The sequence below is a fragment of the Aotus nancymaae genome, unplaced genomic scaffold (assembly GCF_030222135.1).
Source record: "Aotus nancymaae isolate 86718 unplaced genomic scaffold, 86718_ANA_hifiasm-v0.15.2.pri h1tg000021l, whole genome shotgun sequence".
NCBI classification, from domain to species: Eukaryota; Metazoa; Chordata; class Mammalia; order Primates; family Aotidae; genus Aotus; species Aotus nancymaae.
Genome location: NW_026988433.1, coordinates 31,478,894 through 31,496,469, shown reverse-complemented (window position 1 = coordinate 31,496,469; position 17,576 = coordinate 31,478,894). Strand labels below are relative to the sequence as shown.

The 17,576-nt window shown below is 37.4% G+C and overlaps 1 protein-coding gene across 1 annotated transcript in view; it reads left to right on the top strand.

The window, feature by feature from the left end:
* Nucleotides 1–17,576, top strand: part of UTP20 (UTP20 small subunit processome component) — a 115,814-nt gene that overhangs the window by 63,512 nt on the left and 34,726 nt on the right. Inside the window, exons 32-43 of the mRNA XM_064379927.1 lie at nucleotides 1,726–1,813; nucleotides 3,327–3,470; nucleotides 3,670–3,720; nucleotides 3,824–3,976; nucleotides 5,556–5,711; nucleotides 6,497–6,637; nucleotides 7,085–7,222; nucleotides 12,325–12,464; nucleotides 12,715–12,797; nucleotides 14,785–15,071; nucleotides 16,164–16,303; nucleotides 16,532–16,688. Coding sequence (XP_064235997.1) covers nucleotides 1,726–1,813; nucleotides 3,327–3,470; nucleotides 3,670–3,720; nucleotides 3,824–3,976; nucleotides 5,556–5,711; nucleotides 6,497–6,637; nucleotides 7,085–7,222; nucleotides 12,325–12,464; nucleotides 12,715–12,797; nucleotides 14,785–15,071; nucleotides 16,164–16,303; nucleotides 16,532–16,688 — 1,678 coding nt within the window. The remainder of the gene's footprint in view (nucleotides 1–1,725; nucleotides 1,814–3,326; nucleotides 3,471–3,669; nucleotides 3,721–3,823; nucleotides 3,977–5,555; nucleotides 5,712–6,496; nucleotides 6,638–7,084; nucleotides 7,223–12,324; nucleotides 12,465–12,714; nucleotides 12,798–14,784; nucleotides 15,072–16,163; nucleotides 16,304–16,531; nucleotides 16,689–17,576) is intronic.

The window sequence follows — 17,576 nt, the reverse complement described above, 5'->3', positions numbered from 1 at the left end:
ATCTCTACTAAAAATACAAAAATTAGCCGGGCATGGTGGTGTGTGTCTGTAATCCCAGCTACTTGAGAAGCTGAGGAAGGAGAATCACTTGAACCTGGGTGGAGGTTGCAGTGAGCCGAGATCACGCCACTGTACTCCAGCCTGGGCGACAGAGTGAGACTCCGTCTCAAAAAAAAAAATTTAGTTATTTTGTTTTTCAAATGTTTAAACCTGGTAATAAGAAGCTAAAACATCTTTTAGTATTTTTTAAATCCCCTTACTTTTAATGTCAAATTTCCTTTCTCTGCTGGAATGCTTACTAGAAACTGTTTATGACATCTGCCTTTATTTAATACAGTTAAAGGGAACAGATCTTTCAAAATCCTAAAGTAAACTAATAGATTTGTTTAGCCTTTGTGTATTTTGAGTTTTGTGGAATTACAGATTTTTACTCCTTAGTATAATGATAAAAATAATTAACTTAAAAGAGCAGATTGTTCTGTTTTTTGAGTCAAGATCTCACACGGGTTTTTAAGGAGTCTGACAGTAGACCTAGGAGTGTATAATTGTGATTTTTGTAAAGGGAAAGTTTAGTAAACCTGAGTGCAAGAAACAATTCTGTCTTAAATTTTAAATTGACCATTACAAGGCTTAGTTGTTGAAAATGAATTTTTCTGTTACTTACAACAATATCAACAAAACATGATATGTAAGAATCTTCTAGAAACTTCTTTGCAAATTTTTTTTTTTTTGATGGAGTCTCACACTGTCACCAGGCTGGAGTGCCATCTTGGCTCACTGCAACCTCCACCTCCTGGATTCAAGTGATTTTCGTGCCTCAGCCTCCCGAGTAGCTGGGACTACAGGTGCCCGCCACCATGCCCAGCTAGTATTTTTGTCTTTTTAGTGGAGACTGGGTTTCACCATGTTGGCCAGCGTGGTCTCAAACTCCAGACCTCATGATCTACCCACCTTGGCCTCCCAAAGTGCTGGGATTACAGGTGTGAGCCACCACACCCAACCTGCAATGATTTTTTGGATTTCTAAGTTATGCATAATGGGAAATCATACTAAATACACTCATTAAATTTCATCCCAGGCTATGTGGTAAGGGAAAGATGATGAGAGGAGATTAGGTACCAGAAAGACCAGAGTTTGAAAGACCTGCTATACTTCTTCCTAGCTGTGAGACGTCAATTTCTCTGGGCCTCAGTTTTTCTCGGGGCAAAATGAGGCTGATTATTTCTATATTGCAGGGCTGTTGTGGTTGTTAAATTGAAATACTGTACGTAACTCTTAATTTAGCTAGTAACATAGCTGTTTTTAATAAGAAGAAAGTTATTGGCCGGGCATGGTGGCTCACGCCTATAATCCGTGAGCCACCGCACCCGGCACTTAAAAATATTATTTCTTTGAAAAATAAAAAGATTACTAATTGCCAGATTATAGCATTGGAGTTCACTCTAACCCACCAATTCACCTGTTCACTCTCACCCACACAATCAGATATTGCAAAAGAAATAGAATAGTAGCCATGAGCTTGATGTTGGAGGGGAGTAAGAATGGGCACAGCTAAATAACTAAAGTAAACTTTTAAATGTGCAAATATACTTAAAAGCTAGCTAGCTGTGTGTTGAAATGCTAAAACTGTGTCTTTAGTCACCGATGTTTTTCTGCAAAAAGTTTAACTTCCTAGAGAAATACTCTTGTATATATTCCTTACATATCCATTTTTTCCTTCTTTAGGATCAGCAAGTTTATGAAAGACAAAGAACAAAGTTCTGTACTCATTACACTTCTCCTTCCATTCCTCCACCGTGGCAATATTGCTGAGGTACAAACTCATAGGACATTTACTTTGTCTTTAAAGTGGCACTTTATCACTAGGTTTACTTGTGAGCCGCAATTTTACTGGCTAGATTTTGAGATGCATTTGTCCCAAGGTAATTAAAAGACTTTATACAGAAATATAGAAATAAAAACATTAGAAATAGAGGGAAAAGATTGGGACAGACAAAGGAATGGGGGCAGGCAAGAAAGCAGAGACATCGTCATCTCTAACAACAAAGTATTAGCCCCTTTATTTCCCTTGTTTAGCCTCTGATTCATTTCAGGGATTTTTCTTTCTCTAACAAACCTAGACCCCAAAAAGTGCATTGTATAATCTTTTCTTTTTTTTCTTTCTTTCTTTCTTTTTTTTTTTTTGAGACAGAGTTTTGCTCTTGTTGTCCAGGCTGGAGTGCAGTGGCATGATCGCGGCTCACTGCAACCTCCATCTCCTGGGTTCAAGCGATTCTCCTGCCTCAGCCTCCTGAGTAGCTGGAACTACAGGCGCCTGCCACCACGCCCAGCAAAATTTTTTGTATTTGTATTTTAAGTACAAACAGGGTTTCACCATGTTGGCCAGGCTGGTTATGAACTCCTGACCTCAGGTGATCTGCCCGCCTCGGCCTCCCAAAGTGCTGGGATTACAGCCGTGAGCCATGGCGCCCAGCCACATTGTATAATTAATCTTAATTGTAGATTACAGTGGCAACACGGAATAAAAATCAGACTTTTAATATTCAGAGACAGCAAAGTTTTTCTGATATGATTTTCAAACCTTAGTTCAGTCTTGATTAGGAGTCCTCCAGTGACTCAAGCTCATTTGTCAGACCTCAGTAGTGATACTAAACATTTCTTACCACATAGTTGTTCAATTTAGAAGACCTCATATCTGTAAACAACCAGAAGTGTATACCGTTGGCCCTCTGTATTCACATTTCCACATCTGTGGATTCAACCAACTGCAGATGAAAACATTTGGAGAAATAACAATATAATTATAAAAATAATACAAATTTTTAAAATACATTTTAACAACTACTTATATAGCATTTACATTGTATTGGGTATTATAAGTAATCTAGAGGTGACTTAAAATATACAAAGGGTTTGTGGGGGTGATATGCAAATACTATGCCATTCTATATAAGGGACTTAAACATCCTTGGAATTTGGTATCTTTTGAGGGTCCTGGAACCAGTCCCCCTTGGATACTGAGGGACAACATACTTCAGCAAGCTTATTTTCTTTTAACTTTTTTTGATAAGACAATAGAAGAAACTATGTTTTAAAACTACATATATTGCTTATTAGAATTAAAGAAAGAAACTGGTTTGCACATTCTTGTGGGTTGTATATTAAATTAAAAGGCTAAAAACTTTTAAAAGATGATAAAATAATTTTTCCAATTACTACTTTTACATCTTATTCATAATTATTTTCTATGCTGTAATATATTGAAGTATAAGTTGACCAGTTTATAACTTACTGAAATATGATTTCTCTTAATATTTCTTCTCAAGGATACAGAGGTTGATATTCTGGTGACAGTACAAAACTTGTTAAAGCATTGCGTGGACCCTACAAGCTTCCTCAAGCCTATAGCAAAACTCTTCTCAGTTATTAAGAACAAATTGTCAAGAAAATTGCTTTGTACTGTTTTTGAGGTCTGTACTGTTCATTTTTACTCCAATTCACCCTTTTTAAAAAAATTTAAGTATGACTTATAAGCCATATTAGGGCTTTCTTCATGCCAGAAAGAATGTTTTTATATGAATTTGGGTGGGGACAGGGAGCTGAGGGGGAAGAAGGAAGAAAAGATAAGGTTTTATTCACTGATAAATACACTGTTTTCTTTCCTTTTAGACTCTTTCTGATTTTGAGAATGGGTTAAAATATATTACTGATGTTGTCAAGGTAAGAAAGAAGGGTTTCTCTTTGGCTTCAAAAGTATTATCATGTTTATTTACTTAAGATTTATATGGCTTTATTTATATCATTTCAATGGCATTTCTTATAGCTTAACGCCTTTGATCAAAGACATCTTGATGATATCAACTTTGATGTTCGCTTTGAGACTTTCCAGACCATTGCCTCTTATATTAAAGAAATGCAAACCGTGGATATTAACTACCTAATTCCAGTTATGCATAATTGTTTCTATAATCTAGAGGTAGGTTATTACAGCAAAAATTTCTAAATTACTTTTTATTGTTTTGGTAATACAACTGCCTAATACAGTGACCTAATTTTTAAATTTGTGTTTTGACGGGGGACAAGGGTTCTTAGGATCAAATTTCTTTTAGATGAAGAATCTTTTGTCTGGCAAAAAAACTTATTCTCATGATTTGAAAGGCAAATATTGTGAATAAAATAATATGAAAGCATTTTGAAAAAAAAAACCAAGAAAGTTATGTATTAGAATGGGGAAATCCATAGAGATTAAGTAAATTAGGTCACTAAGGGCCACAGAAAGTGAGGAATGGGACATGATTTCCAGTGAGTATAGGGTTTCTTTTGGGACTGATGAAAATGTTTTGGAATTAGTGGTGATGATCACACAACCTCACAACCTTCTGAATTACTAAAAACCACTGAATTGTACTTTTTCTTTCTTTCTTTTTTTTTTTGAGACAGGATCTCACTCTGTCACCCAGGCTGGAGTGCAGTGATGCGATCTGAGTTCACTGCAGCCTCCGCCTCCCAGGTTCAAGCAATTCTCCCACCTCAGCCTCCTGAGTAGTAGCTGGGATTACAGGGGCATGTTACCACATCCACCTAATTTTTGCATTTTGGTAGAGATGTGGTTTCACCATAATGGCTAGGCTACTCTCCAACTCCTGACCTCAGGTGATCGCCCATCTCAGCCTCCCAAAGTGCTGGGATTACAGGCATGAGCCACTGCATCTGGCCAAATTGCAAATTTTTTGAAAGGGTGAATTTTGTGGTGTGTCAGTTATGTCCATTTTTAAACATGTAACTATATTAATTGAAAATTTTCCCTTTTTTATTGAAGTTATGAGAGAAATAGAAAGTGTTTGGATTATATTAAGTGCTATGTTGCTGAACTGAATTAAAATCCAACAATGTGGAAAATGAAACCTTTGATTATTGTTAACCATGTAGTGGCATCAGTGATCTCTTTGTGTCATTTTATAGTTATTCATCTAATGTTAAGGATTATGTAATATATGAAAAAATAATTTCCCCATTTTATACTCATTCTTCATAATTATGCCAAAGTTCAGCACAAAAAATTAAAAGTTGCTGCCTGGCTGGCTGAGTCGGGGTTACCTTCCCTGCACTCACTTTGACATTCTTCAAACACAAACTCTGGAATAACTAACCAAAATTATAGCAGCCAATTCTGTCATTTTCAGTAATGACCTGATACTGAATATTGAAAACTGGCTTTAGTGAACCTTTTAGGCTATCTGCTTTGGGAAGTAAAACTAATTAACAAGGACATTTCATAGTGCTGTCTGAAATTAAACGACATTTCTTGGAAAGTGTGGTTTTTCAGCTATTCACAGTATTATATTCCTCATAGCCCTACATTTTGTTCTCCCTTAGGTATGAAGTATTTGTGGGAACTTGCTTAGCAGGGATTTTTACAAATGCAGTGACAGAATTTTTACAAATGCAGTGACAGAATTTTACAAATGCAGTGACAAAATGTAGATACTTACACTGGGAAATAATATTCCATATTGTAGTTATTACAGGGAATAATTTTTTTCCCTTATTTGCAGTTAGGAGATATGTCTTTAAGTGATAATGCCAGCATGTGCCTGATGAGTATCATCAAAAAGCTAGCTGCCTTGAATGTCACAGAGAAAGACTATAGAGAAATCATCCACCGTTCGCTCCTGGAGAGATTGAGGAAAGGTTTGAAGAGCCAGACAGAGGTATATAACTTTGTCTTTTAAGCCTTACTGTCTGAGGCTGTGTTTTCTTTTGTTTCCCCATGTTTGCTACTGTTGTATAGAAAAGTAGTCAGGCTTAGTGCATTTAATGAGAATACTTGATTGAGTAAATAGTCACCAGATTTTTAACAGATTAGTGGGACTAGAAAAACAGTCACTTTTATTTTCGGGGGGACGTAGTCTCGCTCTGTTGCCCAGGCTGGACTGCAGTGGTGCAATCTTGGGTCACTGCAACCTCCACCTCCCGGGTTCAAGTGATTCTCCTGCCTCAGCCTCCTGAGTAGTTGGGATTACAGACATGCACCACCACACCCAGCTAATTTTTGTATTTTTAGTAGAGTTGGGGTTTCACCATGTTGGCCAGGCTCGTCTCGAACTCCTAACCTCAAGTGATCCACTTCCCTTGGCCTCCCAAAGTGCTGGGATTACAGGTGTGAACCACCACACCCGGCCACCAGTCACTTTTGATTTTATCTAGCTGTCAGGTGTTTTTTTTTTTTTTGAGACAGGGTCTCACTCTGTTCCCAAGCTGGAGTGTACCACCACACCTGGCTGATTTTTGTATTTTTTGGAGAGACAGGATTTCACCATGTTGTCCAGGCTGCTCTTAAACTCCTGGGCTCAAGCAATCCTGATTTTTCTTTTTTTATTGTACAGTGAAAATATTTTACTTTTTAAAATTTTATTTCTTTTTCTATTTCCTCATGTTGTCTCAGAAGAAATTCTTTTTAACATAAAATAGTTTTTTCTCTACTTCATATTTACAGAGTATTCAACAGGATTATACCACAATACTTTCCTGTTTAATTCAAACCTTTCCAAACCAACTGGAATTCAAAGACTTGGTACAGCTTACTCATTACCACGACCCAGAAATGGACTTCTTTGAGAACATGAAGCACATTCAGGTAGAAGACAGTTCTGCTTTTTCCTACCTATGAAATAAGCATACATATTTCAAACAGTTCTACCTCATTTGGAAAGACATGTTTTAACTTTCCCAAAAGGTTTAAGCTTCTCTTTCCTTTGTCTTTATGATCAGCATGGAGATTTGCATTAAGATGATCATTTCCTGGATTCTAATTTCTTTGGTGGTATCAAAAAACCACAGTTAATAATAGTGTTGCTTTTCTCTGCCATTTCCTAAGAAGTATAAATGCTTTGGGCCCCTTGTTAAGCAAATGCTATGGATTATATCTCTGAAAGCAAATCAAGGCACAGGTGTTTACTCATGTAACACATGGACTGTGTTTCACTCCTTTAATCTTTTCATGAAAAGAGAATATGATACTAAAATGGAGCAGGTTGTAGGTGAGATTGTTTGGTAACTAATTCATATTTCATCTAACTCGTAGATTCACAGAAGAGCAAGAGCCTTGAAGAAACTGGCAAAACAACTAATGGAAGGCAAAGTTGTTCTATCTTCTAAATCTCTTCAGAATTACATCATGCCTTATGCCATGACTCCAATTTTTGATGAGAAAATGCTCAAGGTAAGTCATTAGATCTAGAAACCAAGGACCCTCTTCCCATACCATGATACACTTTGCCAAAATGTAGATGGAGTTGGTGGTGTTTATGTCGATGTCATCACTATAATTAGAGGTTTAGAATAGTTCTAAAGCTCTTGGAACTGTGCCTGACACATAGTAAATTCTGTATAAATGGTGGCTCTTTGTATTTTCACTATTATTAGCTCACAAAGGCCAACCACAAAATATTCTTCCTCCTAGAAATTATCACATTATTAAAATTGCATACTTTTTTTTCATGTCAAAGGACTTAAATCTGGTTAACTCCCCTAGTGAGCAATCATTATTTTCCCAAATGACTTACAAGAAATGAAACAAAATAGTAGTTATCATTAACACTATACCAGTTACCAGGCACTATTTCAAATGCTTCATTCTTACAAGTCAACCCTATGGACTAGGGTAGGGACTATTCTTCAACTACTATTTTACAGGAGAGTAATCTGAGAAGAAGTGAGGCTGTACAACTTTTTCAAAGATGCCCAGAGTCAGAACTAATATTCAAACTTAGGACTGTTTTAACCTTTATATTACACAGTGCCTAGAATGGTGCCTGGCACATAGTAAAGACTAGATAAGTAATTATTGGTTAAAAAGATTCATAGGTTGAGCGCATGGCTCACATCTGTAATCTCAGCACTTTAGGAGGCCGAGGCAGGTGGATCACTTGAGGTCAGGAGTTTGAGACCAGCCTGGCTAACATGACAAAAACCCATCTGTACCAAAAACACAAAAATTAGCCAGGTGTGGTGGCACATGCCTGTAATCCCAGCTACATTGGGGGCTAAGGCAGGAGGATCACTTGAAACCAGGGGCTGCTGTGAGCCGAGATCATGCCACTGCACTCCAGCCTGGGTGACAGAGAGACTGTCTGAAAAAAAAAAAAGATTACTGAAAGGCGTTATTAAATGGTCATAGAAAAAAAATCAGATCTAATTTCAGTAATGTCAGGATTGATGACTGAAATTTATACTGTTGATTGCATAGCCTTATGCAATAATAGGTTACCTCTATTGTTTCAGGATATTCAAAATGTTTAAAAGAATTATCTAAGTAGTTAAAAGATATCCCCCTTTTATTCTAGTTTAAAAAGCTCGTAAGCACAACCCAACTGTTCAATACCATTGAAATATGAATGGTGAATAGATGGAAAAACAGAAATACTTAGCTTTGGTTGGTGTTCACGTGGTATATTCTTGTTTTTGAAATGGAGTCTCACTCCGTCACCCAGACTGGAGTGCAGGGGCATGATCTCGGCTCACTGTAACCTCCACCTCCCAGGTTCAAGTGACTCTCCTGCCTCAGCCTTCTGAGTAGCTGGGATTACAGGTGCTCACTACCACGCCCAGCTAATTTTTATATTTTTAGTAGAGACAGGGTTTCACCATGTTGGCCAGGCTGGTCTTGAACCCCTGACTTCAGGTGATCCGCCCACCTTTGCCTCCCAAAGTGCTGGGATTGCAGGTGTGAGCCACCACACCCCTCTGTATATCCTTTTTTAGCCTTATATTTTTAACCTAATTGTGACTTTACCTTTAAAGTTGGGTTCTTATTGGTAGCTTTTAACTGGGTCTTGCTTTTTATCTAATCTGACAATGTCTTCCTTTTAACTGGTATTTAGACCATTCACATTTAAAAATATTATTTATAAGGTTGTGTTTAGATCTGAGTCTTGTTATTTTTCCATTTGACACAATTTTTTTTCTCTTTTTTCTGTTGGATTAATTGTACTTTTTTGATATTTTATTTTATCTCCATTGGCTTATTAGTTATTGAGGGATTTTTGTCATAGGTTTTTGCCTCTCCATTCATTTTAAACCACACAGTACATTGTTCTCATTTTTGCTTTAAGTAGTCAATTATCTTTTAAGGAGCTTTTTGAAAATAAAAAAAAAAGGTCTTTTATATTTGCTTACATATTTATAGTTTCCGGTGTTCTTCATTTCTTTGTGAAGATCCAGATATTCATCTATCATCATTATTCTTCTTTTAGTTATATTTTTAAAGTATTTATTTGTTGTGGTAGGAAACAAAGGCTTTTTGTTGTTTTGTTTTGTTTTGGGATGTGTGTGTGTGTGTGTGTGTGTGTGTGTGTGTGTGTGTGTGTGTTTTGGAAACAGGGTCTCTATGTTGCTTAAACTGGTCTTAAACACCTGGCCTCAAACAACCCTCCCACCTGAGCCTCCAGAATACTGAGATTACAGGCATGAGCCACTGCGCCTGGCCTTCATTTTATATCTTACAAGATATATTCCTTTAAATTTGTAGTACAGGTCTACTAGTGATTCATTCTTGCAGCTTTTGTTTGTCCTTTCTTGTCTTTGTCTTTGCAAGATAATATAATTGGGTATAGAATTCTAGATTGACAGGTTTATTAGTTTTTTTTTTTCCTTCCAGTATGTTAAAGATGGTGCTCAACTGTGTTCTGGTTTGTATTGTTTCCAAAGAGAAGTTATTCTTAACTTTGTTCCCCCAAATGTAATTGTATTGTGTTTGGGGTGGTTTATCTTGGTTTGGTTCTGTTTTTTGTTTGCTGCTGTTGTTGTTTGGCCTGGCCCTTGTAGAACAGTGTCTGTGAATTTTTTCATAGGGTTTTTCTTAATTGCTTTTAAAGATGTATCTCTTTACCTTTGGTTTTAAGCCATTTGATTATGAGTGCTTAGTGTTGTTTCCTTTATGGTTCTTGTGTTTGAGTTCCTTGACCTTCTTGAATATATAGATATGTAGTTTGCATCAAACTTGAATTTTTTTTTTTTTTTGAGACAGAATTTCACTCGGTCACCCAGGCAAGAGGGCACTGGCACAATCTCAGCTCACTGCAACCTCTGCCTTCTGAGTTCAAGTGGTTTTCCTATGTCAGCCTCTCTAGTAACTGGGACTACAAGCACACACTGCCACTCCTGGCTAATTTTCTGTATTTTTTGGTGGAGACATGGTTTCACTATGTTTTCCAGGCTGGTCTCGAACTCTTGACCTCAAGTGATCCCACCCCCACCACGGTGGCCTCACAAAGTGTTGGGATTATAGGGTTGAGCCACCATTCCCAGCCAAACTTGTAAATTTTCAAATATTATTTCTTTAAATATTTTTGGGTCCTCTTCTTGCCTTTGGAGACTCCAGTGTACATTATTAGGTCACTTGGAGGTTACCCCATAACTCAGAGGTTTTTGTATTGTTTTGCTTTGTTTTTGTCATCTTTTTTTTTCTGGGTTTCATTTTTCTGCTGCTCTGTCTTCAAGTTCACTAATCTTTTCTTCTGCATTGTCTAATCTGCTGTAAATCCCATCCGGTATATCTTCCCTCTCAGAATTGTCTTTTGTATCTCTAGAAGTTCAATTTCATCTTTTTAAAATATTTTTCATGTCTCTCCTTAACATGCTCATGCTTTCCTCTTACTTTTATTTTTCTAAATATTAATTTTTAACCACTTATATCCATATGAGAATTTTATAATTATTGCCAAGGCTACTAGAAAACTTGCAGAGTGTCTCACTCTGTCTCCCAGGCTGGAGTGCAGTGGTATGATCATAGCTCACTGCAGCTTCAAACTCCTGAACTCAAACTATCCTCTCATGTCAGCCTCCCAAGTACCTGGGACTCCAGGTGTACACCACTGCACCTGGCTAATTTTTAATTTACTTTTTGTAGAGATGGGGTTCTCGCTTTGTTGACCCAGGCTGGTCTCAAGTGATCCTCCTGCGTTAGCCTCCCGAGTAGCTGGGACTACAGGCGAGCACCACCATGCCTGGCTGTAATTTCTTATTAGGTGCCAGACATTATTAATTTTACCCTACTGGGTGTTGGGTACATTTGGATGTCTTTAAGTATTCCTGAGAATTATTCTCAGATGCAGTTAGGTTACTTGTGAATAGTCTAATTTTTTGGAGTCTTGCTTTCAGGCTCTCTTAGGCAGGAGCAGCCTTTAGTCTAGGACTAATGTAGCCCTGCTACTGAGACACTACCGTTCTAAGGACCTGAATACCAAATGCCCTGTGTAGCATGAGGTATTTCACTCTGGCTGATAGGACTGTGAACTATTCTCAGCCTTATATGGTCTTTGATGATTGTTTTGCCTGTTCCCTTCTTTGGTCCCTTTCCTGTGTCTTCCTTACGCACACTTACGGCTCATTAAAAAGCTGAACTCAAAGGGCTTGCTCTCTACAGCTTCCCTCTGTGCAGCTCTCCTTTCTGGTGCTGTGCCTTGTGGACTGTAGCTATCATAGCCTCAACCCTGTTCCCTAACTCAGGAAGACCACTGGGCTCTTTTTGGGCCTCTCTTCTTGTGCTGCAGCCTAACAGTTCTCTCCATACAGTAAATTGGGGTAATTACAAGCCTCACTTTATTTCTTTCCTTTCTTTAAGAGATCATTGTCCTGCAGTGATTGATATCCAAAGTTTGGAAACTATTGTTTCATATATTTTCCCTATTTTTCTAGTTTAAGGTATAAAGGTAAATCCACTCTATATTTTCATCATGGCCTGAAAGAGATGTCTCTGAGGCAGTGTACTTTGTTTTTGTTTTTTGATAAAAGTTGCAGGGTACATGTGCAGGACATGCAGGTTTGTTACATAGGTAAACATGTGCCATGGTGGTTCGCTGCATCTATCAACCCATCACCTAGGTATTAAGCCCAGCATACGTTAGCTATTTTTCCTGATGATCTCCCTCACCTCAACCCCTACTGCACACAGTGTACTTTTGAGGGCTGAGTAGCACAACGTATAGTGTTTGTCATTTGCCAGTTTTTCTACATTGAATTTATTTCATTCGCTTTCTGTAGTCTTGAACCCATTGGGGAGGTCTGAGTGGGAGAGTCCAAAATATGTTAATAGCCTTTAAAGGATGATGTCATTCCTTTAAATTGATAGCATGTTTTCTAAGGGTTAGAGGTAAAAATGAGTATAGTTTGGGCATTATTTCTCTTCGATAATTACCAAGAACCTACTATTCTTTCTCTTCTATAATTAACGAGAACCTACTAAGTTTTTCAATATGCTGAGTTAGCCTTGCATTTTATTAGCAAATACTTGTTCTGCATTGATGCTCTCGATTTATTTTACAGCATGAAAATATAACCATTGCTGCCACAGAGGTTATTGGAGCCATTTGCAAACATCTCTCTTGGTCGGCATATATATATTACTTGAAACATTTTATTCATGTCTTACAAACAGGACAGATCAATCAAAAGCTGGGTGTCAGGTGTGGTCAAACTTACTATTTTTGTTTTGTTTTTTAAATGTAATTTAAAAAATATTTTCTGAATTAGTCTTTCTGTAATCTCAATTTACTTTTACCTTGTATTAATAAGATTATGCTAATACTGGTCAAAATTAAAAATACTAATAAAAAAATTGTAATGTTTATTAGTGTTTAAATTCCCTCTCCTTCTGTAGTCTAATGATATTAATAATTGAATGAACATTTCTGTGTACTTTTTTTTTTTTAACAGTTTGCTAGTAATAGTGTTAGAAGCATTCCGCTTTGACCACAAAACTCTTGAAGAACAAATGGGAAAAATTGAGAATGAAGAAAGTAAGTTCCTTAAACTTTCTTAAACTAGATTTTCGTCTTATTCTTGAATAGTTTATGATAATGAATTACAGATGGCAAAATTCAACTTACTCCCTTTGTCTGCTCTTACTAGCAAAGATCAGTTAATGAGTCTGGAGGGAGCCTAAAATAAATGGTTTAAGTATTCTTGGAAAACCTTATTTAACAAAAGAGAAGGCTAGTCTAAATTGTATTAGTGAAAAAAATGTAAGCTGTAGATTATTTATGTAAAAATCCAATTTTATCACCTTCTTATGTGAGAAGAGCATTACACAATGAATGCAAAGAAAGTGTAAGGAAAAAGTAATGAAAAATTAGAGCAGCAGGCCAGGCACGGTGGCTCACGCCTGTAATCCCAACACTTTGGGGACCGAGGCAGGCAGATCACCTGAGGTCAGGAGTTTTGAGACCACCCTGGCCAACAGGGTGAAACCCTGTGTCTACTAAAAATACAAAAATTAGCTGGGTGTTGTGGCAGGTGCCTATAATCCCAGCTAGTCGGGAAGCTGAGATAGGAGAATCGCTTGAACCCGTGATGTGGAGATTGCCGTTAGCTGAGATCGTGCCGTTGCGCTCAAGCCTGGGCAACAAAGAACAAAACTCTGTCTCAAAAAAAAAAAAAAATTAGAGGGGCAATTGGTGAAAAACAAACTAGATACAATAGAAAAGATCAACAAAGCTAAAAATAAGTATTTGAAAAGATTATAAATTGAGCCAGGGACCGTGGCTCACAACTATAATCTCAGCTACTTGGAAGGCTAAGGCAGGAGGATCAGTGGAGTCCAGGAGTTGGCTGCAGTGAGCTATGATCATAATAGCACCACTACCTTCTAGCTTGGGTGACAGAGTGAGACCCTGTGTCTTAAAAATAAAATAAAAAATAAAAATAAATTATTTAAAGATTATAAATTGGCAAATTCCTGACAAGATTGATCTGTAAAAATAGAATACATAATAAACATGACTGGAAATTAAAAAGGGTCACAATTAAGTGAATATCTTTGTATTTATAAATTTGAATACTTGGCTGAGATGTACAAATTCTTAGAAAAAAATAATACAAAAACTAACTTTAAAAGAAAATAGAAAATCCAGATAGATTTCTAACCATAAAGAAATTGAATCTACGGTTAGACTGGGCACAGTAGCTCATGCCTGTAATCCCAGCACTTTGGGAAACCAAGGTACTTGAGGCCGGGAGTTTGAGACCAGCCTGGTCAACATAGCAAAGCCCCATCTTTACTAAATATACAAAAAATTAGCTGGGCATGTGGCACACACCCGTAATCTCAGCTATTCAGGAGGCTGAGGCACGAGAATTGCTTGAACTCAGGAGGCAGAGGTTGCAGTAAGCTAAGATCACGCTACTGTACTGCAGCCTGGGTGACAAAACAAGACTCTGTCTCAAAAGAAAAAAAAAAAAAAGAAAAAAATAAAGAAGTTGAATCTGCAGTTGATCATCTGATGAAAACACCAGGCACAGTTTGTTTTATAGCTGACTTTTACCAAACATTCAAGGGCTTACCTATATCAGCTATTTCAGATAATTGGAAAAGGGGAAGCCCCACTAACTTGTAAAATTATTGTGATCGCATAACAGAAACTGACTGTATAGGCAGTTGGCTGTCATTAGGATTTTCATGCTCATGAATGGAGGTACTTGGTTTGGTTAAGACATTCTTGCCACGCCTTCCAGTGTGTTCCCCAATTACCCTGTACTTGCTGTTCTGTGTTCTTTTATAATTGGCAGTTTATTTGTCTCTCTCTCATTAAACTGTCAACTGTGAGAAAGCAAAACCCATAGCCTTCTCATTTACAGCTCTTTCCTCAGCACTTACCTTGCCTGCCCACAGTTGCTGATTAGATTTTTTTTTACCAGAAGTTGGATGTTAGTGGGAAAAACTCTTTACCACAAATGTGTGGTTTCCTTATTTGATTTAAGGTGCCTTTTGCTGTTTCTTAAACATAGATGCAGTTGAAGCAATTGACTTACCAGAGCCTGAGGCCATGGAATTAGAGCATGTGAATGAGGAAGAGAAGGAAAATACATGCAAGAGTTTGTCAGACAGCGAACAACCGGGAACCCCTGACCCAGCTGAGTCTGGAGGGACATCAACCAAAGAATCCGAGTGTATCACAAAGCCCGTCTCTTTCCTTCCTCAAAACAAGGAAGAATTAGAGAGAACAATGAAAAATATCCAAGGAGCCATAACTGGGGATATTCTACCCAGGCTACATAAATGCCTTGCATCTACGGTAATAACCTTATTCGGGGTCTAGCAGGTCTGTGTGAATTCTGGTGTTGGTGGGGCCCTGTCAGACTGAGGGTCTTAGTGATTATTGGTTGATTTCAGCTTTTAGATTTCCTTTTATCTCAGCACTTCATAATTCACCTCTCTGCTTCTGTCTCATCAACTTCAGGCTTATCCTGCTGCAACTAAGCAGTAACGCTCCTTCTTTATGATTGTGATGTGGTAGATAAATGCTTTTCTATTCTCCAAAGTAGTTATTAAGAGATTCTCATGTCCCAACAAAGGTTATTAAAAATTAGAATATGTTTCCCTTTTCTACTTTTTGGTCAGTTCTGCACTACGCAAATTTCATCTTTCTCCTAGTTAACAGGGATACCATTTAGCAGTGAAGCCAGAGCCTTTCCTTTCTTCTCAAGGTGAAACATGGGTTGGCCAAATATGGCTCAGGGACTAAATCTAGCCTGTGGCCTGTTTTTGTATGGTTTTATTGGGGCACAGTTACCCATTTGTTTACATAGTGTTTAGTACTGCCTTTTCATTACAACAGCAGGGTTGAGTAACTTCAACAGAGCCCATAAAGCTGTCTGTTCACAAAATGTTTGCTAACTCCTGGTATAAAATATTGATTTATATTTTGTATATTTGTAAATAAACCTTTATGTGAGGCCCTGTATTTATTATATACCAACAGTGTCACTCAAACACTTGACAGTTCCAACTGACACACGTTTTATATGAGTTTCCTATACTTCACAGCAGTCTTAAACCACATTGGTGAAAATCTGGCTTTATTTTTTTCTGATGGCTTCTTTGAAACGTAGAACATTCTTACTTCTTACTTAAAAATATTCTTACTTAACTCCTGTCATTTTTATAATTTTTAGAGGGTTATCCTCAAATTAGAGATTTGGTTTGTTTTTAAATAAACTTAGAAATGGGCTGAAGATCTACAGAAAGAGCTGTCTTTTTTTCCTTTCTTTTTTTTTTTTTATAATCATCCTTCTAGAAAACTTATCTTTCAAATGCAAGGTTGCAGTGTTGGTAGATCACTGATCCATTTATTTTCATTTTAGTTTAACCTAAATTTTTCTTACAGACTAAAAGGGAAGAAGAACACAAGCTCATCAAGTCAAAGGTTGTGAATGATGAGGAAGTGGTTCGAGTTCCATTAGCTTTTGCCATGGTTAAACTAATGCAGTCCCTTCCACAAGAAGTTATGGAAGCTAATCTGCCAAGGTATGTTTTGTAACAAATTAGAAGTTTAGTGAAACTCAAAAATTGGTTCTTTTCTTCGTTACTTTTGAATCTGTTTGGTCAAGAAGAGGAAGAGTACTGTCATAACTTGGCTGTGGTTCAGAATCTTAACAGGGAAATTTGAGTTAGGAGTAAGAGACAAAAGCATATTTATATGTTTAATTGCTTCTGTTTATTTGATTAGTCATTTTTCAACTTCTCATTTTCTAGTATTTTGCTGAAAGTATGTGCCCTACTCAAGAACAGAGCACAAGAAATCAGAGACATTGCACGCAGCACTCTTGCGAAAATAATAGAGGATCTTGGTGTGCACTTCCTCCAATATGTTTTAAAAGAATTACAGACTACCCTTGTCCGTGGATACCAGGTAAATTGCAGCTTGAACACTGCAAGTTATGGAACTTTGGGCCTGTCTTTAATAAATTTGATCCACTGAGACACCAAGCAATAATATTCAAAAGCTTGTAATTAGTATTAAGGAAATCTGTTATTTAAGTAGTTCCTATATCAGATTTTTAAAAGATCCTTATAGGCCTGGGTTACATGCCTTATCTTTTTCTCTCAAATTACTTCATATCAAGTTTTGTGTTCTCTGTGTTATTTTAATATAATTCTTTTTGAATGTGTATTAACTGTATTATCGCTGGTGGGAGCAATAATTTACATACACATTTGTTTAAGAGTCGGAATATAAAATGTAAGTTATAAAATAAGAGGCTGGGCACAGTGGCTTATGCCTGTACACCCAGCACTTTGGGAGGCCAAGGTGGGAGGATCGCTTTAGGCCAGGAGTTTAAGACCAGCATGGGTAACATAGTGAGACTTTTTCCCTACAATAAATAATAATAAAAATAGCCAATCTTGGTGGCACATGTCTGTAGTCCCAGCTATTCAGGAAGCTGAGGTGGGAGGACTGCTTGAGGCTGGAAGGTCAAGGCTGCAGTGAGCTGTGATTGTGCCACAGAACTCCAGCCTGGGCTACAGAGTGAAATCCTGTCTCAAAAAATAAAAGATCACCAAGTGGAATACACAGCATTCTGAGTGGTTATGTGGTATCTAGCCTCTTGCTGCTCCAAGCCTGGCACCTGGACAAACAGTATCAGCAGCATCGGGGGTCTTGTGAGAGACTGCATTTTAATAAGATCCCTGGGCAATTTAAAGTTTGAGGAACACTGCAGCTTGTTCTTTTCAAGTAAGCAGCCATGTTACTTGTTTGGGTAGGGATGAAGAATGATGCTCGAAGAAAACAATTTTG